This window comes from Toxoplasma gondii, chromosome XII, assembly GCF_000006565.2.
Source record: "Toxoplasma gondii ME49 chromosome XII, whole genome shotgun sequence".
In the NCBI taxonomy this organism is placed as follows: Eukaryota; Apicomplexa; class Conoidasida; order Eucoccidiorida; family Sarcocystidae; genus Toxoplasma; species Toxoplasma gondii.
The window spans coordinates 885,271-909,833 of NC_031480.1; the positions used below are offsets into that span (position 1 = coordinate 885,271).

At 51.7% G+C, this 24,563-nt stretch overlaps 3 protein-coding genes across 3 annotated transcripts; 1 reads left to right on the top strand and 2 right to left on the bottom strand.

Annotated features, from left to right (window-relative positions):
• Nucleotides 1-293: 293 nt before the first annotated feature.
• On the bottom strand, nucleotides 294-4,717 carry PRMT1 (histone arginine methyltransferase PRMT1). The gene is made up of 5 exons (XM_002370665.2): nucleotides 3,818-4,717; nucleotides 3,030-3,436; nucleotides 2,485-2,616; nucleotides 1,647-1,739; nucleotides 294-955 (listed from the first exon to the last, which is right to left on the bottom strand). Exons 1-5 carry the CDS (start codon nucleotides 4,092-4,094, stop codon nucleotides 686-688), a joined length of 1,179 nt encoding a protein of 392 aa, XP_002370706.1. The 5' UTR covers nucleotides 4,095-4,717; the 3' UTR covers nucleotides 294-685.
• Nucleotides 4,718-5,148: 431 nt separating this feature from the next.
• TGME49_219510 lies at nucleotides 5,149-14,720 on the bottom strand. The gene is made up of 9 exons (XM_002370664.2): nucleotides 13,374-14,720; nucleotides 12,658-12,783; nucleotides 12,076-12,111; nucleotides 11,469-11,639; nucleotides 10,417-10,462; nucleotides 9,331-9,448; nucleotides 8,590-8,761; nucleotides 8,146-8,342; nucleotides 5,149-7,369 (listed from the first exon to the last, which is right to left on the bottom strand). The coding sequence occupies exons 1-9, from the start codon at nucleotides 13,803-13,805 to the stop codon at nucleotides 7,309-7,311; spliced, it is 1,359 nt and encodes a 452-aa protein (XP_002370705.1). The 5' UTR covers nucleotides 13,806-14,720; the 3' UTR covers nucleotides 5,149-7,308.
• A 670-nt stretch (nucleotides 14,721-15,390) lies between these two features.
• On the top strand, nucleotides 15,391-24,452 carry TGME49_219500 (hypothetical protein). The gene is made up of 9 exons (XM_018779847.1): nucleotides 15,391-15,705; nucleotides 15,864-16,339; nucleotides 17,140-17,553; nucleotides 17,956-18,026; nucleotides 18,695-18,822; nucleotides 19,586-19,803; nucleotides 20,528-20,612; nucleotides 21,342-21,525; nucleotides 22,410-24,452. The coding sequence occupies exons 2-9, from the start codon at nucleotides 15,987-15,989 to the stop codon at nucleotides 22,841-22,843; spliced, it is 1,887 nt and encodes a 628-aa protein (XP_018634798.1). The 5' UTR covers nucleotides 15,391-15,705; nucleotides 15,864-15,986; the 3' UTR covers nucleotides 22,844-24,452.
• Nucleotides 24,453-24,563: the final 111 nt, after the last annotated feature.

Below are 24,563 nucleotides of genomic sequence, written 5' to 3' on the forward strand. Positions count from 1 at the left end.
ACGCGTGCATCGAGTAAAAACGCAAACGCAGGAAGAGCCTAAAGAAGAGACTCGAGAGGAGGAGAAGAGAGCGAAAGAAAGACGCGAAGAAGGGGGAACGAGAAAAAGAGGAAAGGGAACTGATTAGGAGGGTTTGCGTGGAAAAACTGATCCCAGTGGTCACCCCGGAAATGCGTCTCGTTTTTGTTCTGCCAAGTTTGCGAGGAAAACTGGATTTCTTCATCTCCTTGTCTTCGACTGGACTTGTGGCGATGTGCTTGCGTGTCTCTCTGCCGCTTCTTCGGCCATCACAAACATGCGTCTGCGAGGCTGTACACCCCAGGTTCACCGAGGCTTTCGAGAAATGTTTAGGATACGTTCCTCTCAGAAAAAACCGCATGCGTCGCGGGAGAGACCTGCACATGGAGACCTCCCCACATACGTAGGTACAAAACATACGCGGAAATCTGTAAACTCGTTGAGTCTCTTTCGACGTACATCTGTAGCCATACGTAGATCTAGACCTTCACGCAAAGCCTCCACCCAAGATGAGACGCACATCAACATGAGACCGATGCGCCCCACAGCGACACAGATGAATACACTTCATGTAGCGACCCGGCCAGGGTGCATCTGTATTCTTCTCTTCTGTCTGGGAGTGCCTCTTGAGGGGGATGCGAAGCGTCTCTCGCGAGCGGAGCCGGAACTATCGGAGTCTGTAGAACTGGGTGTTTTCGATGGCGGCGGGAGCATGGGGAGGATTGAACGTGTAGGAGATTTTGATGTCGAGGTCTCTTGGGTTTTTCTGACTTTTCTTTACGGCAATCATACCCTCGACTTTGTCCCCGACGTCCGCGACCAACACATCCTCCATGTAAAACACCGTCTGTTTCCAGTGAGTGTATCGACAGTGCGGCCCGGTGCTCAGCACCACCGGCTTGTGGCAGTGCGAAAACCAAACGTCGAACCAGGCGATCTGCGACGCAAAAAACAACTTTCAAACATGCATGTCGACGACGGACGCCGCGCGTTTTTGCGAGGTGTGCGGCGGAAACAAACCAACGTCTCAGCCTCCACATGTGAACAAGAAAAACGTTTCTTCGTCAGCGAGGCTCGACACAGACAAGGACGCACATGCAGAAAAGGCAGATCCCGAAAAGACCACAGAAAACCTCTCGCTTCACTCACTCACACGCAGACACATACGGAAGCCTTTATCCATCTACATATCTATAAAGATATACACATGTACACATGTCTATACACTGATCTATATATCTACATACAGAGATATCTATCTATCTACATACATATTTATATATACATATTTATATATTTATATATAAATATATATATATATATACATATATATTTATATTTATATATATACATATTTAAATATATATATATATATAAATATATATTTGTATGTAAGAATTTGACGCTCTTCATTGCATAACGCACTTGGTGTGGCAGCGAAGAAGCTGTCTGTTGCGGGCGTGGAGACGGCACAGAGGAACGTTTCGGACCCCCGAAGCAGAGAAGCTGGCTGAGACAGAGTACGGAACAGCCTCTCACGGTTGAAAGAGAGAGTCCCATCTTTGAAGTGGAAAAAAAAACAAGTCAGTGTCCCGAGCAGAAAAACGGCGCTTGTGGAGAGAACTTACAAAGGCGTGGAGGAAGTCCTTTCTCCGCAACGTGATCTCGTAAGGAGCACAGAAGTCCAAGTCCTCCTTGGTGCACGTCAGAAGGTCCAGTTTCTGAAAAAGAACGTTTTCAAAGATCCACGCCCCTGTCAGCTTTCTTCACCAGTCTCGTAGTATCTCTTTTAGCACTCCTGAAGTTTGCGTTTGACCACTGGAATTCATGCTCCTTCACTCCCCCTCGGACGGCCAGTTTCGACGTTCACCGACTCGCTCGAGCCGCCGCCTCTCCGCGACGAAAACGAGGCTCGACGCAGAAGCCAAAGTCGAGGGAACCGTGAAGCGAAGGCACGCGGAGAAGCAACGACACAGAGGAAGAACGATGGGGACAGCGAACGATGGGGACAGCGAACGATGGGGACGCTTGGCAGAGACGAGGCCACAGAAGGAACTGAAGACAGGAGACGCCGGACATGTTCGCAAAGTTCGAGAAAGAACACAAATCCTGGAGGCGCGCGAAATCCAGCAGAGACCTCTCGCGCAGCGAAGACGCAGGTCGAGAGAAAAGCAAACCGCAGACAGGCCAGAACGGACAGATCGACATATCGTTCGCCTTGACTTGTTTCTCGTCAGTTTAAGTGAAGGCGCCCGTTGTTTTTTCAGCTTGTACCGTTGCAGTCAGAACCGCATCTCCAGGTGAAGCGAATCTGGAAGCGAGTGTTTCCATTGTTCTCCTTTCGCCTCTCCAACATCCCTGACTCTTTCTCGATCGCATCCCAGAAAGACTCCGACGAGACAGCCTTCGCTTCCTCCGCTTCGCGTCCTCTTCATAACGTCCGTTTCCCCCGCAAGTGGAACTCACCAAGACACAGCAAGAGGTAGTGGAGACGGCGTTCTCGTCGACGGTGTCGACGATCGGTTCTTCCATGACGCAGCGGCGAACACAAGAGAAGTTGAAGCCATACACGTTTCCCCAGTATCCGATCTTCTCCTCCTGAAGACGCAGATCGACAGACGCACAGTTGTTAGAAGAGGAAAAGGAAGAAAGGAGAAGAGCGGCGAGGCAACGCACACACATACATACACATACATACACATACATACATTTACATACATTGGAGACAGAGGGCGAGACGCGACGTAGGAGGAGAACGCGACTGGCAAGAAGTGGAAAACGCGACAAACGCGAGGCGGGAAAAGCCTGGCGAGACGAAGAAGTCGTCCCCAGTTGCCGCAGAGATGAGGCGAGAGAGGTGAGGACTCGACAGTGCGATGCATCGATCAAGTGCCTTTTCTCTTTGCCTTCCCTCTGTCTTCTCTCCCGCGTCTCCCTCCTCGCTTTGCCCTTCGTCTCTTCCTCCTGCTTCGCGTTCTCCTCTCGTGCCTCCTGCTCTTTGAAAGACTTGCCTTGTAGTCGGCGTCTTCGATGGCGGCGACGTAGAGCGCTGCCTTGTCGGGGAAGATCATTCCGCCAGGCTTCAGCCATTTGTCTCTGCAGAAGAGGACTGTGTCCAGCATGCTCTCGTAAAGAAGGAAGTACCCCATCCACTCGCTGATGATGATGTCGACTTTCTCAACGGGCAGCGATACCTCCTCCGCTTTGCCCTGAACGAAGGTGACTTTGTCTTCCATGTCGTTCTCCTTCACGATCTTCCGCGCAATGTTCACGATCTCGCTGCACTCGATTCCGTAGACATGTTTCGCTCCTGCCTTCGCCGCGAAGAGGCTCAAGATGCCAGTGCCACTGCCGACGTCCAAGACGACTTTGTTTGCAAACAAATGTGCATTCTGACAGATCGCGCGCTGGTAGCACCCTGCAGGAAAGCAAAAGAATGCAAAGAAGCCACCAGACGAAGCGTCAAAGCGAGGAGCCGCCCCAGCCTGTCAGTGTCTCAGTGAGTCAATGTTTGGAACGCTTCTGAAAGCTCCTGCGAGGCTCTCCTGGGCAGGCAGAGAGAGTCCTGTGGGAGCGTCTTCGCGCCCGCAGACGCTCCGGCCTTTCCAGGTCGACAGCAGGCGCGGATCTTCTTCTTCGAGACACTCGGTGGTCCTCTCTTTCTCGCTTCCAGAGGTTTCTCGGCTCCCCTCTTTCCAGCTTCGCCACTGCTCCCGCTCACTCTCAACTTCTCCAGTTCTTGTGTTCTGTCCTGCTCCCTCCGGCGTTCTCTCTCTCAAGTTCGCCGCGCGTGACTCACCAGTTCTCACGGAGTCCTTGATCATTTCCTCGTGGATGCCGAAATGCGCGTAAGAGTTGAAGTAGTAGTCGGCAGACGAGAGGTTTTCCTGCTCCAAGTCTTTCCAGTCCTTCGCGAACGCCGCCTTTGTGGCTTCGTCGCAGGGGAGAACGGTCGCGGAGAAGCCTGCAGGACCTCTCGCTGGCCCGGAGTTCTCTCGCCGAGAGCCACCCGTCGGGACAACAACTCGGCCGTTGACCGCCTCGGAGCGAGAAGAGTTGGGGCTGCTGGAACTCATTTCGCGAACGAGAAGAAGCAAAAAAATCGCGGGGGAAGAAGGAACAGAAGGAACAGAAGGACCAGAAGGACCAGAAGGACCAGAAGCGACGACCGAAAAGAGAGAGGCGATGCGGAGGGGACAGCGCAGTCTCCGAAGACGAAGAGAGAGAAACGCGGGGAAGACCGGGATGGTGAGCGGAGACTGAAGACGACGGAGACTTTTCGGGAGCTTGGAGATGAAGCGGGAGATGAGTTCGAAGCGCGAGATCTTTTTCGCTGTGCAGGTCAGCTGTGTGCTCGGATTTCCAAGACGAAGGATGCGGAGAGTCGCGCAGAGAGCTGGAGGAGAGAGGCTTCTTCCTGCGATTTTTAGCAGTGTTTTGCCGTCGACCGAACGGCTTTTCTTCTTGCGGGAGAATTCGACCGACGAAGAGAGGAACGCGCGAGCCGAGAACTGGACGCGTCACACACTGTCCACGAGATCCTCGACGCTGCCTCCGCAGTGATCAATTTCGCGCCGTGTGTTCAGGCAGCTGCAGCGAGGAGCGAGAAAATCAGCGGGCGAGAGTGGGAGAACCGGCGAAGAACTGCATGCGCGCCTCCGCGAAAAAAGACAAGCAAAGATGCGAAAGCAGGGACGGAGAACAGCAGCCGCGCAGCGGAATCGCGCAGCAAGCAAGTGGGGAGAGAAGAGTCGAGGAGACACACGCGCGAGGCACAACGCGGCGTTTTTCGCTCGTTCGGGGAGACGCTCGCAGGGAGAGAGTGAGAGTGGCTGAGAAGGAGACATGCTAGAGTCGCTTCTCTTCTTTGAAAGAAGGACGAAAGAAGAGTTGAATGTGCAGAACGCAGAGGGAACTCGGAACTTCTTCAGTGACACGGAAGAAAAACGTCGAACGTCAGACACCGAGAAGCACCCGCGACCCCGCGCGCGCAGTCAACGCGGCTGGCGAAAAAGACGACCATCGAGAGATCCCCCCACAGAGGTCGCAGCTGGAGGGACCTGCCCTGGCGATGGCTTGTTCTCAAGGCACTGGGGCGTCGAGTCCTAACTTCTTCTTTTTTCGGGGAGTGGAATTCTCCGAACTCCTCCTTGAAGTCCTGAGAGAGAACAGGGTCTTTTGCGCGACGCGTCGCGAAGCAACTGTCTGACGGGATGCTTCGACAAAGCAAGTTGCTGTGATCGACAGACCCCCCGAAAAACGAAGAATCGAGCGAAGAGCAACTGGCTCCGGAGCCGCATCGCTGCCGCGCTCCATCGATTGCTTTCGTTTGTTCACACGAGCACGACGAGAAAGCAATCCCACTCGAAAAGCCTTGCGACCCGAGCGGCGGTGAACACAATGCACCGAGCGAACGGAGAGAAAAAACGCCCCAGCTGCTCCTGAGTTCGAAACTCGGCACTCTTTTTTTCGTCAAACACTGAAGAGGCATCGAACCGCAAGTTTCATGTGTGAACCCTGCCGTAGGGACTTGTGTGAAGGACGAAAGCTGGAAAAGCCGTCGGATCTCAGTGCGAATGTGCAGCCAGTCCGAGGTTGCGCGAGGCGTTTCTCGCGAACAGGCTGACGGGGTGCGGACGGCGGTCCCGAACAAAAAGAAGAAACAAAGCACCGTGAAATTGCGTTTTGGAAGCGAACAGCTCTGAGAGGCAGCGACTGTATGCGCGAAACCACGGCGCGCGAGTCTCAGGAGCAGCAGCCGCTCTTCAAGCACTGGACACAAAGATGCGTTTCGACACAGGGGCAGGTCAACCGGCTGTTCTCTGTCGGGAAGCCCACGCTGCGGCCAAGCGAAGTCGCAGACAAAACAAAGATGTCCGAACTGGTGACTCCGAGTCCCAAAGTGGAAAAGCAGAGAAACGAGCTGACGCACCTCTGCCTACTCTTCTTTGCGAACAGCAGCGCGGGAAAGCTCACCTGTCGCGAGAGCTTGCCAGGTTTCTAGCGATCTGTAGCTGTCTGTCAGCTCGCTCGAGAGCAGACGAGAATTCGAGACAAGTGCTTTCGAGTAGTGGTATCTGCTGGTCTAACACCGCAACTCTCAGTTCCTTTTGACGGCAGGCACCAGTGTCGTCGAGCTGTGGAGAAACGTTTAGGGAAGACGTGACTTGACGACTGCGAAGCGAACTGTACGGATTCGGAAAGAATGCGTTGAAAGCACATTTCTGAAAGGTAGTGGTCGCTTCCCGTCAAGCAAAGAACTCGAGTTGCTGTCAGCTGTTTAGAAAGCAGCTGTCGAAGATGGAGAGGGAGTCACAGTCGCAGCTTCAGGTTTCCAGATTCACTCGCGCTGTAGGAGCGGAGGCGCCTGCTTCAAACCTGAATCGCTGCGACGACTTGTGAAATGGCAGTATCTCAGCGTTCGTCTCTCTGGCAACAGCAACTGCAGAAGTAAAGCATACCAACTCCGCGGTCTGCGGTGACATGGGAGAGCTGCGGCCGTTGTGATATGTTTGTTGTTTTCTTGTCGATCCAAAAAGCCGAGGAAGGTCGGTCCTCTGCAGCCTGTTTTTTGACCCCGTCCCCAAGCTCCATCTGTGCATTCTTGTCGTGCTGCCTTCGTAGTCAGTCTGTGTTTTTCGCCTTGGTTTGTATTTCTACTCTAGTTTCTCTAGTCTCTGTCAGGGCAGCGTTCAAGGTGGCTTGCCGAGAGAGAATCCAGTGAGTGCTTTCTTGTTTCATGCGGCTGCGCTGTGAATCCCCGAAGGCGCCTTTCGTCTCAACTCCTGGCGGAAGGTCGTTCGCGCTGTCCTCCAGAGAGGAATGCTGCCAGAGGAGAAAAGCGTAGCTGCCCAGAGCGAAGGAGGTCCAGAAAGCTGCAGAGTTTTAGCGCAGCGATCTGAGAGCCTCGGCGCGTAAGCAGAACGGATCGACAGAGAGAAACGTCGAGAGGAAGACAAGTTGGGAAGAAAGGTGACTGCGAGAAAAGGAAACAGAGACTTGAGAAAGGACGAACGCAGGGAGACTGCAGAAGGCACTACTCGACAACGGAGCAACAGTGCGTGACGCTCGGACCTGTCCAAAGAAGGAGGCCCCAGTCGGCTTCTGACCTCTCGAGACTGTCCTTCCGAGTGAAGAGTTCAAAACTTCGCGAAAAGTCTGATGCGGCGCCGGGAAACTGCGTCTGACAAGAGGAAAGTTGAGCACCGCGAGGGCGCCTGACAAGCGACGCCAAGCGTCCAGAAGTCGCGCGAGAGAAAATTCTTTTTTCTCTGAAGGAAAACGACGTCTTCAGACAAACCCCAGCAGAGGCGCGCCGGCGCTGCACGGCCCCCACGGCCCTGGCGGCTCTCTGAAGAACAACAGAATAAAAGAATTCGCGCATGCAACGGAGAGACACTCCACGTGAAAAGAGGGACATTCATGCAGCTATTTTTAAAGAGACTGCATGCAAACGCAAAAACCTGTCTGCACAGAAGAAACGAGCCAAGGCGTTCTCGAGGCAGCAACCACAGTCTCGCATTAAACAAGTGGAATGAATTCTGACGAACATATCCAAGTCTTGTGCTAAGAAAAAACGAGCTGCACCGGTCAGGGCATCGAGACATTTCCTCCAGATTCGCATGCAACACACACTTTCATATCTCCAGACACCTATACGCATGTACAGATGAAGTTATACATAAATAGAAAAACCTACACCGATATATATATATATATATATATATATATATATATATATGGATACATGGATGTACGAGCAGATCACCTTGACGAGTGCGAAAAGCAAACCCCCTATATAGACACAGAAACATACGAAGACCAATATATATATATATATATATATATATGCTTGTCTAAACACATGAAAATTATGTATATATATATATATATATATATGTATAGCTAACTACACTCATGTGTGAGAATACTGTCTTCACAAGTTCATATATTATACCAATTCAAGACATAAATACATATATATATATATATATATATATGTATTGTATTTGTATGTATATAGAAACGTGTGCATCAGCACATAAAAGAGTCCAGATATCCTGTATGTATACTTGCATGAAGATGCGAAGTATGGGTGATAGATGTTTCTTCGTTTTGATGACGCACTGTCTCGAATCGATCGCGCCGTCTCCGGTGGTCTCCCAGCGAGGCGTCGGCAAGCTGTCAAGACAGAAGAAGCCGAGTTTTCCTCCTCGAAAGAGATCGGTGAAAAACCGACAACCGCTTAGAAGATCGGGAGCCGGAGGGACCCGCCTCCTGTTCGTTTTGAGTGCGTAGGCCGCGTCGAAGATGTGAGCAGCGACCTGAAGCATCCCCGGAAAAACGGAGGGGAGACAGAAGAGTCGCGTGCAGAAGAGACGGGAGAAGCAGCAGCAGAGAGAAGAACGGAGAAGAAGGGAACAGAGAACACAAGACAGAGACAATGAAAAGCGCAAGAGCACCGGGTAAAGACGGCAGGAGGTGAGAAACGATACACCGACAGCCACGGCGGGGACTGGTCACAAATTTGAAACATCTCAGAGACGCCGCTTGAAAAAAACTTCGACTTACCTCCTGGATGTCGTTGGTCGGGCGGGAGAGGCCAATCACGTCGACGTAGGTGAAACAGCGCATGCGGTTTAAATGGTAAAGAATGTAATCCGCAACGTACATTTCGCCTGCTCGGTGGTCGTCGATGCACCCCAGCGCCGCCAACTTCAAATTCACTTCCGCGTCCTTCATTCTGAAACAGCACACGAAAAAGAGAAAACTAGGATATCTATAAAGGCCGCTAACTATCTATGCGGTGTGATACAGACAAAAACACAAAAATCGATATATACACATGTATGCCTATTCATGCATATATATGTATATATATATATATATATATATATGTTTGTGTATGTATGTATGTGCGTAGGCGTCCAGACTTGTCTTGACGTGAAGAACGCAACTGCTTGCAGGAATGGTGATGCCTGCGCACAGATCGACGCTTTTTTTTGTTTTGGGGAACTCAGGCCCTACGTGTCTTTCGATGTCCATCTGCATGACGCTACATTCAAGATCAACACAGAAAGTCCACCGAGGCAGCTCTGCAGGAGCGCCAGCGGATCGGAAGTCGCCCCCCTGTCGAGATCTCTGGAGCGCGGACTCCCCGCGGAAAAGACAGGCAAGGGAGACAGAAACATCATCACACATCAGCGTGGACTGCTTTCAAAGCGACGACGATCTTCGCTGTAACAAAACGCCATGGGGCGAGAGAGGGGGAGAGGCCGTTTCGAGGCTTGCGAAGGACAAGATTGTTCTCACTTGGGGAGCATAATGCCAGGAGTGTCGTAGCAGAAAAGGCGAGGTTTATTTGAAATCTGGAAAGCCGAGACGTCCTTCGTTAGGCCCGGAGCCTTCCCCGCCCGAGCGCGCGTTCGCTCTGAAGCAACGACAAACCGAAGAATTCGGAATGACTTTCTATACACGCACACATGGATACAGTCAAATGTGCATGACGCCAATATACCCGCGTATATACATACATGTATCTATATATATATATATATGTATATATATATATATATATATAATTATCTGTTCAACACATGCACGATCGTTTCAACATGTACATCTATATGTATACACAAATAATATTCAATATATTACGTACAAATTTGTACAATATACACAATAGTTATACAAATACATGTATATATATATATATATATATATATGCACATATACAGATGTACAGTATACACACATACAATATATTCGTACAGATATGCAGCGAATATATATATATATATATATATGTATATAGATTGATATGTAAATGAGGGAGTCACCACTCGAAGTTGGAACAGAGATATCACCCGCTTTTTACATGGAGCAGCGACTGAACTGCGACAGCTACACGGCACGAACCAAGTTGCGCCATACACCTGAACTGGTCATAAGTTAAAAATGTTCTTGATTGCTCGTAGGCAGGGTCCGCGAGAACCGAATACGACAAAGGCAATCGAATTTCCTTTATCGAAGCAGGCAAAATGAAGCACAGCATATACACTCGAGAAAGGGAGGCGCTCCCCAATGCTCTGGAGAAAATGGAGAAGGGAGGTTGTCTTTTCACGAGCTTTAGGAAGCTGGAAGCGAGAGAACCGACTCTCGTTTGTTTTTTGAGTCGCGCGTGAGGAGACAGGAGATGAAGAAAAGTGAGGCAAGGGAGAAGAAAAGGAGGTGAAGGACGACGAGAGGAGAGAGAGGGAGAGCGTTCATATCATGCAGGCCGAGCGACTTTACTTGGTTGTGAGAGCGAAGCACCAGTGAAGCGTGAGCTTTTCAGTCAAAGAACGAACAGAGAGAGGCGAGAAAACTGCGGAGTGAAGGAGTAAAGAAGTCACTTACTAACACCTTCAACGAGTTTGTTGCTCGGACTGCCGTATCGGGAGGCCTACAAAGACGCACAAGAAAGAGGAAGCAGGTGGAAAAAAAGGCGGTCGCTCGGAGAGAAGTTGCGCCCATTTAAACATGATAGAGAATCAGCCTGTGGTACGATCTTCCGGAAATAAGAGTAACCTGCAGCGCGGAGTCTATACCTGCACGGTCGCTCCGGCAGCCTCGAAAGAAAGAGAAAAGTGAAGCAGGCGAAGTCTTGGAGAACAAGGAGGAGTGAGAGGACAGAAATGAGGAAGAAGTGAAGAAAAATGAGCGAGACTTCACGGGCGGCGATTACAACGAAACCGTGGCGAGAAAAGAGAGAGAGAACAGCAGGAGGAAGAAGACAGCTTTCTGACGAGAGGTAGACAAACGCGGTGTCTGGCAGGCGGGTATAAAGGCTGTATAGAGGAGAGCGAAGGAAAGCGACATACGAAGGCGAAAGCAGTCTGGAGTTGACATGAATTACAAACGAAAAATGAGAAGCGAGAGATGCTGCATCGCCTCCGTGTCGGTTGAGTCTGTCGCTTCTGACTGTGTGAAGCGTCGAAAAGGAACAAGGCAGAGTCGTTCGATGATCTGAACATGAACGTTTCTTTTTCTTCTTAACTCAATTCTTGATCTGTGGATCAACATGTGGAAAACGACTGCTTTCAAGTCGAGAGCACAGTCGTTTCTACTCGCTGACGAGCGCCCGGATGAAACGCCACTTGAGATTTGCGCAAGTCGCCTAACGCGTAAAACGCGCGTTCCACAGAGGAGATTCTGGAAAAACTGGAAGACGCCTTTCCAAGTGTCTCCCCTCTACGGAGAGAGAAAGGAAAAGAGACGATTTGTCCTCTCAGAAGCAGACCAACAGGTGCTGTACGAGGGTTCTGTGGAGGCACCGGAAGCGATGAAGTTTTCTTTCTTTCGATTCTTTCTTCTTCCTCGTTGCTGTAGCGCCGACGGTGAGACGTGGAGAGAAGCGTTCAAGACGCTAAGTTCGATGTCTTCTTCTTGCGCGCAGTTGCAGCACCTACGTTGACAGCGAGACGCTTCATCGCGTTGAGGAGAGAAGACTTTCCAGTGTTGGGGAGACCCACAAGGAGCATCCAGACACCAATCGTTTTGAACTTGGGCTGTACATGTTCCAAGGCAAAGTCGACGACTTTCGACACTCGCTTCAGCTCAGGCGCGCAGGTCAGGAGACACTGCAGACAGAAGAGAGGGAAGGGAGACCGGAGGCGCAGCTCACAGGAAAAGCCCCGCGAAAAGAAAAGAAAAACTAGCGACGAAGTCGAGACATGAGAGAGAGACAAAACACAAGAATGAGAGAGACACAAAACACAAGGACGCGGAAGCGGAGAAAGAAAAGCGAGAGGCGTAGGGGACGAGTGAAGATGAAAGAGGAGGAAAGCGAAGAAGGAGAAGAGAGACGAAAGGAAAAGCGAGACGTGAAGACCTTCACTTGACTCAAAACAGAGACGAAGAAGGAGACTACCGGCGGTCGTCGACTCGAGTGTCGTCCGCGTCTTGAACTCTCGCTGGCTTTCTCTAGACAGGTTTTCCTGCTCTCCTGTGCTTCAAGTTCTAATGAGTCTCATCGCGGGTATGTCGCTTATCTCTGCGAAGAAGGAAACAACCTACCGGAAGTCCTGCATCCTCAAGCACCGCCTGTGCGCGCTGAAAAGTCGAAGAAGAGAATAAAAAAATCAGGAAAATCGAGAAAAAGAGAAAATGGCAACGGCAGAGGCGAGGGAAGGGTGAAGCATCAGAGGGAGAAAACGGAGACCGGAGCAACTGGAAGGACGACTAGGGAAACGAAGAGAAAGAAAACAGAGAGAATACAGAGAGGGGAAAAGAGAACAAGCAAATTATTACGCGCGCGATGAAAGAGAAGCAGACGAAGAAGCAGACGAAGGAGAGGAGAAAGAACAGGAGGGAGAAACCAGGGAGAACCAGACTCAGAAGAGGAAAACTGTTTAAGAAAGACTAGCGATAAGTGTACAAAAACGATGGAGCCACGACTGTTGGAGTGGCGGGAGGACGGTAGAGAGTCGTACAGATTCGGCGTTTAGCGTTAAAGTGAAAAAGAAAGAAGCGAGGACAGAACGACACAGAACAGAGAGGGGTGCCTGTGTACAGCAGTCCGGACAAAGTCAGTTGTCCGCATTCCAGCACCGGGACAGTCTCTGTTTTTTGAAAGAAGAGAGCGCGAGGAAGCCGCACCAGTCCATCTCGTTTGTGAACGAGGTCTGCTTTGTTGAGAACGACGAGGCGCTTGACTCCTCGACTCGCGAGACGTTCTGTCAGAAAGCTGTTACCGCTTGTCAGAGGCGCGCGCGCGTCGCGGACCTGGAACAGAAGACGCAGATCGACGCAGCCAAGTGAACTATCACCAGTTGAGGCTGAGCACCCGAGAGCCGGGCTCGTCGAGGAACGAAAGAGAAACGCGACACTCAGGAAAAAGAAGAAGGCGTCGCGTCACCCTTCGTCTCCGGCGCAGAGTGTACATACACCGCCCACGAGAACGTTCTAAACACCGCGGAACGTACACAGGAAACCTGAGAGCTGGACGCAGGATCCGAAACATCCGCGCCGACTTGCAAGTATGTCTCCACAATTCTTTTTCCCCGTTGATGCTGGCCCACCGTAGTTACAGCCATTTCGACATCGAAATATAAGCGCTTACTACACATCCATGTGCGACGCATTTGTGGACGCAGTCACACTCCTCTTGACAAGCATCGCCAGGTCAACGTACGGTGGCCCTTTCCATGCTCTTTTGCATGCTGCATCTCTTCAGAACTCGATCCATCAATATAGACATATGTACGCCTGGATTTGGGACGCAGCGAAGTTTGTCTAAACGTTTGCGTTGGTCACAAGGACCTGTCGGTTGCGTTCCACTGAGCGAGCTGCTGGGTTGTAGCTTCCTCGGTTACCTCCACAACGCAGTCGACATGCTTCAAGTTTTTTTCGATCGCCACGGTGGCGCGGTTCATGTGCGCAGGAAACCAGGTGATCGATCTGTCGAGATTGAAGTGGGCGCGCGGCGAGAAGTCTGGAAAGAGAAGGGAGGACTCGGCAAGCTTCCCGGGTGTACGTCCACCTGAGCGGAGAGCCTCCGCGGTCCCCTCCGTTCCCCCGCCGAAGGACTCCAGCTCGCGAGGACCGAAGCCGCCATCGATGTCTCCTGGACCAGGCTGCCATGGACTCAGAGACCGAGAACCCCACAAAGGAGAAGAAGAAGAAGGAGAAGAAGAAGAAGGAGAAGAAGGAGAAGGAGAAGAAGAAGGAGAGGAAGGAGGAAGAGTCTCGTTTAGGAGGGGACCGGTGGGTCTTCGCCAGAGGCCGACCCGGTTACGCGACGCCATGGAGCGCGGGAGAGAAGGGAGAAGAGCAGGAACGCAGAAGGAGATCTGGAAGGCGTCTCAAGCCGCAGAAGCGAGAGGCCGCGCGGCGAACGGAGTCGGCCATGCACTTGCACTGTTTTTGCCTTCCGTATCTCTGAGTTTCGCGGGGCTTCACATCGCGGCAAAGAGAAGGCGGGGAAAAAAGACGAGAGAAGAAGAGAAGAAAAGATGGCGAAGGACGACGACGCAGTGGAGTTCTTGCTGTGGAGACAGGGCCAGGAGAAGACGCCGAGGCAGCTCTCGACTCGAGCTCGGCGACAGAGTGGTGCTGGCCTTGGACGCGAAGTTGGAATGAGGGGATTCTGTCTCCAGGGCAGGAACCAGCGAGAGCGGTTTTGACGCAGGAGGAGGGAGACTCGCGGCGAGACGGCAGGGAGGAGGGCGGCCCCCCTCCCCCACAGAAGAAGAAGAGATCCAGGTGAAAAACGGAGCGAAATGGACTCGGAGAGAGGCGACTTTCCCGCGGTCGGGAAGAACATGCAGCCTGGAGAGCACAAAGAAGGGAGGAAAAAAATCGAACGTCCGGCCGGCGGCCGACGCCGAACAAGGAGACCGCGCGGAGAGAGCTTGGTGTGGTTTTGTGTTTTAGGGAAGCAAAAAGGCGAGTGCAGAAAACCTTGATAAAAACTGTCCTGCCGAAACGGCCTTCTTTCACCTGTTCGCTGGAGGCGTCTTCGAAACTGAAGGGGAGAGAAGAGCCTCGCCGCTGCGTCGAGGAGACTCCGTGGCGCCCTTTTTGTCTGGAGGAAGAAGAGAGGAAAAAGCAGCGGTCGTCGTCGATTCGAAGAACCTCTTCACTGTGGCTTGTTGCCTTGAGTCTCAGAGATCGCCGAAGAAGGTTCGCTTTCTCTGTCCTTGAGGAAGGAAACGCGGAGAAGAGAAACAAACGAAACTCGAAAACAGCCCCCGGTTGTCGAAAAAGCGGACGCTCTCAAGCACTCGCGACTAAGCGCGCTCGATCACAACTCAGAGGCCTCGCTCTCGCTCTCTCTCTTCGCCTCGCCTCTCTCCCCTCGGCTAGTCCCGACGCTTTCGACAATTTCCGAGCCTTCTTGCGGGGATCTTTTTTCTCGCACAGCGACGCGTCGGCTTCTCCGTCTCTTCAACAATTTGACTCCTCGCGAAAAACGAGAATGACGAGAAAGACTGTAGCGCAGAGCTCCGAGCTTCACCTCAGGCGTCCCTACTCCTCAAAGTCAAAGACAAGAAGACACCCGCAGGGTGCAGCGCGGCTGGTGTTTCGCGTCCATTTCTTGAGGAGTACTTCCCCCCAGTTTTTCCCTGATGAAAAAGGACAGCGTTGCTTTTTTCACCTGCGACTCTCCTTTAAACGAAAGCCTCTTTGACCTGTCGAGCTTCCCGCGGCAACGCCGGACTCGAGCGGCGGCGGAGGTCGCGGCGCCCTCGAGGCTTCTCTCGTTTTTCTGAGTTTTTCGCGCTGGATCGACTTGCAGGAAACGGTTCCATTCTTCCGCGCTCTTGTGAGCAGTCAAGGCCTCCTTCTTCGCCGACGGAGAACGGAGGCGCGGGTCTTGGCTACCGTCCTCCTATCTAAATCGTCCGAGATCGGCTGTGTCTCCCTTGTCTTCAGTTGCCACTCGGCTTCTGCTTTTCCTTGGGCCTCCCTCGCCGGAGAGACGTCCAGCTCTCTCCCTGACCACGCGCAGGCAAAGGCGGTAGTGTTCATTTCTGGAGATGCGTCGGATTTGTGGGCGGTTTTCTTCTTCTCTGTCTCTGCGCTACACGCTGCTTTTGCGATGAGGCGCGAGAGAACTCTCTTCCCTAGGTGTTCGCTTCTTGGGGTTAGCGCGAGAAAAGAGAAAAGAGAAGGAGAGCCTCCACCGGCTTCAAGGAGAACGAGGTGAGGGAGAGAAAGAGAGAGAACGAAGAGTCGAATCTCCACGACCTCCTCTCCCAGCTGCTGCTCCTTCTGCTCCTGTCCTTTCTTCTCCTTGTCGTCTGCTTCCTCGACTCTCGTTCCTGTTTCCGTTGCGCGTCGGTTTTTTTGTCTTTCCTCAGTCATCGTCGTTGTTCGGCGCCCTCCCCGTGTATCCACCAGTCGTCCCCCAGTTCCTCGCTCGCCTCCTTCCCTCTGCTTCCTCTCCGCGTTGTCTTGCTCTCTCCTTCCTCCGTTTCCTTCCAATGGCGTCGAGCGCACTTCTCACGATCCACCCTTCCTCGGCGACGCAGGTGCCGCACTGCGCCTCGTGTGAATTTCGACCGCGCGCTCGCCGCGGCGGCGAAGAAGAAGAGTATGAGCCTTCCCTCTGGGCAGCGTTGCTCGCGAAGGAGGCAGAGCAGTGGGAGGGAGAAGACGACCTCACTCTCCCGCAAAGAGGACAAATACTCACGGAGAAGGCTCGAGAAAAGCTCTGCAACTCGCAGCGATGTCGCACCTGGCTTGATCTCAGACTGTGGTTCGGCTTCGAGGAACCAGATTTGTGTGAAGGGGACTACGAAGAAGTCTTCAGGCCAGTGCGACACGAAGGCTTCGGGTAGGAAACGAGTTCTAAAGCTTTAGAAAAGGAAGACCAATCCGAAAAAACGCCAGACAGCAAAACGCCAGGCCATGCCCGTCTTAGGGGGGGGGGGAGCTACAGGCATGCTGAAAGAAGCGCTGCTGGACAGAGGAGAGGGGAGCCCTGCGAAAGGATGCGCTTCCAAAGAAAGGAGAAATAGTCGCTGAGAAGAACGCCGGCGAAAGGTCATCTTTCGACGAAGAGCCTCTGAAGAGAGAAAGAACTCCACAGGAGAGACAAACAATCTAGAAGCAAGCAAAGTCTGGGGAAACGTTCACTAGCTCTCGAGGCAATCTCAAAAATACTTGAGTGCTATGCACGAAGAAGTACAAGAAACGCCGAGTGGAACAAAGTTAAACGTTGCACACCACAACACCGCACAGTCACAGACACATACACATACACGAAAACGGCACCGGCCATCCTCGTCAGTGGACTGTGAAGGCTCCATTTCTTTTCCGTTTCGTTCAGTCCTGTCATTCATTTCTCTCCCGGCAAATCGTGCACTGGCTCTCCTCTCTTTCAGTTCAGCGCTTGCCCGCCGTGCTTTCTGCAAGCTCCACTTTCACTTTCCGAACTCTCTGAGCGTTTTTGCCCTCCTCTTCTCCCCTCCGAACCTTCTCTGCGTTTCCTTGCTCCTTGTCCCCCTGTTCCTTTGGTCTTGCCTCCCCGTGGTGCCTGGCCCGTCTGTCTCTCGCGGCTTTTCCTCGCGAGCTTCGCTGTGTTTCGAGGTCGTCCGAGACTTTCAGAGTCGTCCGCGGCGAGTTGCTGTTCAGGCTGTTCGAGCACTTCGTTGAACTGGGCAGTAAAACGCTGGAGACGTTGACGGAGATGTTCTTCTTTAGGCACTACAGTCTGTACGCGAGAGGCGCTTCGGCAGGTCAGAGCTCCTCGGAGTTCGTCGCACCGGCGCCGCTGCCTCTGCCCCCCGACCTTCGCAAGCGCTTCTCGCCCAGCGTTCCACAGCTTCTCTACACACAGAAGCATACCGAGAGAACATGCGCTCCCATCAGTCTCTACCGCTTCGCTCTCGCGTACCTCGCCGGCGCGCAGGGCCTGAAGACGCGAACCTCCGTCGTCGAGTACGTCCGAGCCTGCATTGGCTACGCCTGCTGCTGCGCCGGAAACAGCGACAAAAGCCTCTACGTCTGGGGATCGGTTCTCATCGAACACATATACTGGACGCAAAGGTAAACTTGGAGGCGGAACGCCGACCCGATGGAGACTTTCCTCGCAGAACTCGAGACGCAGAAGACCGCCTAGACAGAGAACTGTATCTAAACAATTACATCAGCATATACGTATAGGCACTTACATATATATATATATATATATAGATATGTGTGTGTGTGTGATCATGTCTACACAAATATTCATTTACATTTATCTATGTGTGAATAGAGAAACACAGTTGTGGAGATTCCGTGTGGGTCATCGTGAGCGCGTCTCTGCAGGAGGTGCTCACAAGTGGACGCGTGGTTCAGAGAATTCAGGTTTCGGAATTTCTGAGTTTCAAGAGGACAGTCGAAAAAAAGTGGAGACGCTTTCGTCCTGGCTTGATCAGACGCGTTTCTGCTTCTTGCTTTTCTCAGAATTACTTCGGGACACACCCACGACGAGAGCATGTTGATTCACGACCTTCAAGAATACCTCGGATACAAATGCAAGTCCAGTTTCCGTTGAATGCGTATACATTCTCATCTAAAACTGTAGATGGACTTTTATATATATATATATATATATATATCAGTTCACTTGTCTTTAGATACGTATATATATATATATATATATATGTGTGTGTGTATATAACTATGTACATATGCTCGAGAGGCATCGGTGTCGATTGCTGTCATGCCAGGTGTGCGTGTGTTTCTCTATGTCTCTACATAAATGCGGAGATATTGTTTGAGTAGGCCTGCATGAGAATTTACATTTACAAATTTCAAACTGCCGTGATTCTGTAAGGTCTGTGGAAGCCGCAGTGTCGTGACGGGAGGCATTGTGTAATTCGCGGCGCGCATGTTTTCTAGGCGACTGTGGGGACCTTCTTTCGGTGGAAAGTCGAGAGACACTGCTCTCTCGCACCCACATCACTTGGAGACAGGACGTCGATAGACTGTTGCCTTGCATGCAGCGGATTGGCCTTTCGGCTTCGTACACGCATTCAGACTCTCGTCGTCGATTGCGAATCTTGTTTCAAGGAGGAGCGTCTCCTTTCCCGACTCTCTTCTTTTCTTTTTCTACAAGTCTCTATTCCGCCAGATGATACGTCTCCATGGATTTCTGAAGACACCTCTATTTTTTTTCCTTCATTGTTCGCTTCTTTTGCAGATTCGTCTCTGAGGACGAAAATTCTCCGTGCTCTTGACGGCTCTGAGGACGCGAGGGATGTCGATGCTCCGCCTGGAGATCGTGTCCTTCGCGTGTATCTTGAGGATTTCTTCAAGCATCTCGCAGAGGTAATTCATTTTTTCCGGATTTCCACCTCGGAACCTCCACGCCTTTCTCCGGAAATGAAATCCCCCTTCTGCTGAGAGAAACAATCCATCTTGTTTCGCGGTGGAAATGTTCTTCCAGCCTGTCGACGGCTTGGGCCGCCCTGCAATGTCTACGGAACTCATAAGGCCTCCCAGACCTCCAGGCGTTTACAGACTTTCGCTCGCTAGCCACGAGCGTTGACTGTCGCTCTCGACAGAGCCTCCCTTTTTCTCTGCAGAAGCTGCTTTCTGGCGAATTTTCCCCCTGTATTCCCCTAGCGCGGTATCATACCCAACTCAGAAGAGCTGCGTCGGTGCTCGCAAACGCATAAAAAACACGAATATATATATATATATATATATATATATATATATATATATGGAGAGCGAGAAAAGCTAGATATCTCGGTCAAGTGGATCGAGATAAGTACTGGCGGCAGAAGGTGGAAGAACGATTCACGTTGTCTGGAGATGAGATATGCGATCAAGGAACGCCGGAAATGCTAAACATCCCTGAGGTGACTTCCTTTCTGCCTTTCTCCACTGCTAGTACCAAGTGTGTGTGACGACCTCCCCCTCCCTGGGAACATTCTTCGCGTATCCACGTATGCATAGAATGCGCATACGTAAGGATGCGGGTTTTGGAATATTTTTGCGGCGTTTTTTTTAATTTTCATCGTGTGTCGCTTTCCGTAGATACCCCTGTCAGCTGAGACGGATGAGCGCGCTTTTGTTTCTTCCTCAGGATAGTGGCGTCGATCCCGACAACATGGGGACGTGGATTTCACGGGAGGTCAATCACTTTTACGCGAGTCCTGCGCTCGCACTGTTTGCCTCGGTCTGTTTCTCCCTGACGCCTTTCCTCGCTGAACTCGGGAGCTCTGCGTCTCTGCAGGAGGGGGACTCTGTCCCCAACTTGTGGAGTGACCTTCCTCCCTCGACGACATACGTCTCTGCGTTTCTGTAAGTCCATTCGGGTGGAGAATGTTTTCGAAACGTGTACCGATTTTCAAAGAGTTCGTTTTCTGCGGCGACGCGTTCAATCGCGATTCTGGCGACACTCTGCCGCAGACAGAGCGTTTTAAGGGGGAGGCGTCAGCTGGGAAGGAAACGATACAACTGAGAAGGTGCTCCAGAGCGACTTCCTATTTTTTTGATTAACGACTGTGTGGTTTCTCGGGAGTGCTGCGTATTTCTTTTCGCTGCATTTGCAGGCAAGCTGTCCAATAATCACGATGTTCACTGTGGTTCAGCTCACCTTTAAATGGTTCCAGCCACCCTGCAGCTGTTGATACCTCGCGGTCGAAGCTGTCCTGTATCCTCATTTTTCAATGGCAGATGCTAAATTTTTATCGCATTTTTTTGGTCACGAGTCTCCTTACAATGAAGATGTACACGCACATATTTCGTCTTTGCGTTTCCTCCCTAGCAGCGACTTTCGTCTGAGGGCAAAGGCTGGTGTTGCTGTAAAGTTTAGAGGGAGTCATAACTGGCACTGGGACAGGTTTCATGCAAAACGAACTCAAAAGTGAATGGAGACCCGGGGATGCACTCTTGCCTGTTTCGGTGTGTCTATTCGTGTATTGTGTACCCTGAAATATGCAGTACATACACGATGTTTTTGTGCGAGTTTCGTAAATCACAGTGCTTGTACTGCAAGGCGAGATGTCTGTCTCTCTTTTGTCAGAGCGCTGTTAAGTGCCTGTTGGAGAGAGGATACAGAAGATAGCGCGAAGGTCTGGATGAAGGCCTTGGTTCGGCGTCTTCGTCAGGTAATTTTGTTCCCTTTCTTTTGAAATCCTAGTCACCTCTCAAGTGCACAGTCACTTCGTGTGCTCTTCAAGTCTGGCTTGCTTTGCTGGACGAACTGTCTTCTAGTCGGGGAGGACTCGCGTTGAGCAGCTGAAGGCGACGAACCACCTTTGTTTTGAAGCTGACTTTCCTGGATCTCGGTATGCATGCATGCGCTTGCGCTTCTCTGTCTCCAAAGACGCGTTTCCTCCGTGGTGTTTCTTCTCTGACGGTGTCTCTGTCTAGGTCACGTCGGTAATTCGTCTGTGTTTTCTGTCTCACTGAGAGGCTCTCTCGAGTTCAGCAGTTCCTCTCCCTCGACAGTTCTCTCTCTCTCTCGTCGTTCTTCGATGCGTTTGCAGTGTTCCTTCCACTCCTTCGAACAAAAGGGTATTTCGGCGATTCTGTCTCCTCGTCCACCCCATGCGCCGTGCTCGTGCCTCCAGACTTTGTCTCTGAGCCGTCAACGCTTTCGAGCTCCAACGCGTTCACTGTCTGCAGCAATCCAGTCCAGTGTTTGTCAGTCATAATGAACCTGGCTAGCTGTATCCTTCAACTCCAATCACGGTCAGTGCGGTTTGAGCCTCCCTGGCTCCGCAGTCGAAGCAGAAAGGGCGTTTGGCCAAAGCCAGCACCGTCAATGAAAGAGCTTGTGCAGTCACGGGTACACCGTGGAAGGCGAGTCTCTCTTCTTGCGAATTTCTCTTCAGCTTCAACTCGTGGTTGAGATTGTCGGTTTGGAAGCGAAGAATCCAAGACGTCGACAGGGAGGAGCGCAGGTTGTCGACGTCAGACGCCTGGAAGCTTTTCAACAGGGTCTCCTCGGGAAGTACCTTCTTTGGGTTTCGGCATTTGAAGAAGAAGATGCAGGTCGTGAGAAAGAAGAACGCGCTGGTAGGGCGTCTTGACTCGTCGCGTACACCAGTTTCTCCGGAGGTTTCATATCTAGAGAACAGACAGTTTTCGGAGACAACGCCTTCCTCGTTCACTTTCTGAAAGCAGCTCTCCCTTTTTTCACGAGTCTTTGCTTTTCGTCAAAATATACGAGACACACTGGCTCGCCTGAACGCTTGTGCGTTCAATGCCAGCTGCATGCGTTGTCCATATGCTTGGCACGAGAAGAGGTCAAGGCTGATTGCACCTGTTCATCAGCGTCCACTCCCGTTTGCACTCGCCCAGAGGAGTTACAGACTTCTCGAGTCATGTGAATTAAAATACACAAGAATACGAAAGAGGCTGTTGTAGGTGATGTGCAACAGCCTAAAGTTCCACTCTGCTGCTTCTTCTCGAACGAGATGTTGAACGAACGTCAGAACAAGAATCTCCAACTTCCCCAAAGCCCCATGCGCTCAACTCCTAAATCGCCTTTGACCTGCCGCTAAGCAGTTCCTGCTTTTCTTGTGACCGCGCAGAATCCGATGAAAACCTAATGTCTCTGAACAGTGGCTTCCACGTGCATCTAGAAATATGTAAATGTGTATATACATACATATACATATATATATATGTATATATATATATATACATGTACGTATATATATATATGTATATATGTATTCATGTCTCTGTATCTATAGAGAGAAAGAGATTGAGAGAGAGAAGCAAATGCTTGGGGCCTGTCTGTTTTGTTTTGCGTATCCCTGGTTGTTCGCTGTAGCTCTGCGTTCATGTCGGGAGCCTTGGTGGTTACAGCGGGTCGTGGACATTGGGTGGGAGTTTTCTTTCTGTGTCTGTTGTGTGTCTCCAAGTTTCGTCTGATGTGGTGTCTTTGCATGCAGCGCTAGAGGCCGTTCGCCGTTTGCTTCCTACGCAAGAAGCGCTTGCGTTGTTCGCCTCTGAGCATCCGCTGGGATCTCCGTGTGGGGGCTTCTGTGCGCCGGTGTCTCGTTTTCTCGGAGCTCTGGGACTCACCGAAGGCGGCAGAGGAAGGCGTCCGACTCACACAGCTTTTCCACGGTCGTACGGTCTCCCGACGAGTCGGGGGGTCTGGACCATTCAAGACGCACAAGGCAGGTCTCGCTACGAAATGATTTTTGCCGGCGGCCCTGTCCAGCCGGCTGGGCTGCAGTCTGCGATGGAACGCTGTGGAGATGTTCGCGGCAGGCCTCCTCGCGCTCGACCGAGACGGAAGGACGCGAAGACTTCGCTGGCCTCTCTGTCTTGTCCCGCGCCTTCAAACCCAGACTTCTTCAGCGCAATGCCGTTTTCGTAGTCGGGGGAGGGAGAACGGCGTATTGTGAAGAAAGGAAATCTGTTTCACCTCGAGTCCGAGACACCGACGCCTGAAGACGGCATTCACTCGGTGTTCGCGATGCAAAGGCCAAGCCTTCTGAAGGATGTTTGATGCTGTACTTGAGGACCCCCCGAAGCGATGCACTCTCCGTCACTTGACGGCCTGAGTGTGTGTCTGTGAATGCGAAGTGGGGACTGTCTAGCCATGGTTTGAGAAGCCAACACTTGAGAGTCGAGGGTAAAAAGGACGAGAAAAGAAGGTGGAGCCACGGGAAGAACGGAAACGTCTCGAGCGAATGTGAATGCTGGAGGGGGGTGACCGAGAAGGTCTTTTCCAGACGAAGGCGTTCGTCGACGTTGAAAGGTGAAAGGGAATCACACTCTTCGCAGAGGTGCTCTCCCAGATTCTCGTACTTCTCTCGATTGCTCTGGGGAGGCAGTCACGTCGGCAGGTACTCGACAGCCGTCGAAGGGCGGCGGCGGGGAGGGGGGGAGGGGAGTTGAGCACTGTGCCCCCTGCTCAAGAGAGTTTTCCAGGGACGGAGTTGAGCTCCTGGCTGTCGAGAGAAAGCATCGCTTTAAAAGGAAAGGCCGGATGCATGGAGAAGCACCAACGGAGTCGTTGAACGCAGGGAAAGAGCTAAGGACTCTGTGGGGAAAGCAACGTGGAAAAGAAGGCTTTGTGTGTGGGCGAGCGGTGAGCACTTGTCGCCAGGAATGCCAGCGGTCTATTTATGTTCTCTCCCTCAGCGAGACAAGGAAAGACATCGTTGAAGTCGGACCCACCAGCCCAACTTTAACCGCTGAAAAACGAAGTCTGACCGTGGGAAGCCTCGTAGGTAGGCGGGCAGGATCTGGCGGTCGAGCCAGGCAGGGCATTGGTAGCGGTTGAGAATAGTTGAACGCCTTTCGCGACGACTTTGAACTGTGCGTTGTTTTGTAGAAATGCCTGGGCTTTTGGAAACCCTTTTTACGTAGCAGGACTGTTGTAGAGAAGTCATCTAGGGAGACCTCGGTTGAAGCACCGAATTTTTTAGTTAGTAGCGGTGTATTTCAGTTAGGATTGTCCCGTCGAATTGCTTTTGTGTTGACAACAACTTCCGGTCTGACAAAGAACGAATTCAGAAGAGACGGATCGAGCTACACAGAGCTCGATTCAGTTATCGTGTGCTTTTCACGAGCGCGAGGCTGACTGACACGCCACGGTTCAGAGAGACAGAGAGAGTGGAGAGACCGTGAGATTCGGTTTTCGCACACTCCTTGTTCATGCGAGGGGGGACCTACGACAGAGACACAGGTCACAGCTCTCTGTGGTTTTTGTGTGGTATCCTTCGAAAGCATTTTCCCGGTGCGTCGGGGTCTCGCGCCGGGCGTGGCTTTGCACTGTGGACCGTGGATCACAGGTTGAAATAAAGTAACGTTTTCTGGGACATGTCCTCCCGTGGAAGCAAGTGCGTTTCATGTCGCAGAGCAGCCGTGCGACGATTTCACTGAAAATGACGTTTTAGCTAGCTAGCTGCGAATTCGACACGCCTTTCACAACTGACCTCCCTGCGTCTGATGATACACCATTAAAAGTTCGGACGTCTGCAAAAAGTCAATGACATTTCACTCGGAACCGCAGTCGAGGAAAAAACACACGCACGGTCAAGGCTCGAAGTGAACGCAGACGTTCCGAAGCTTTCGCTTTGGGGTCTCAC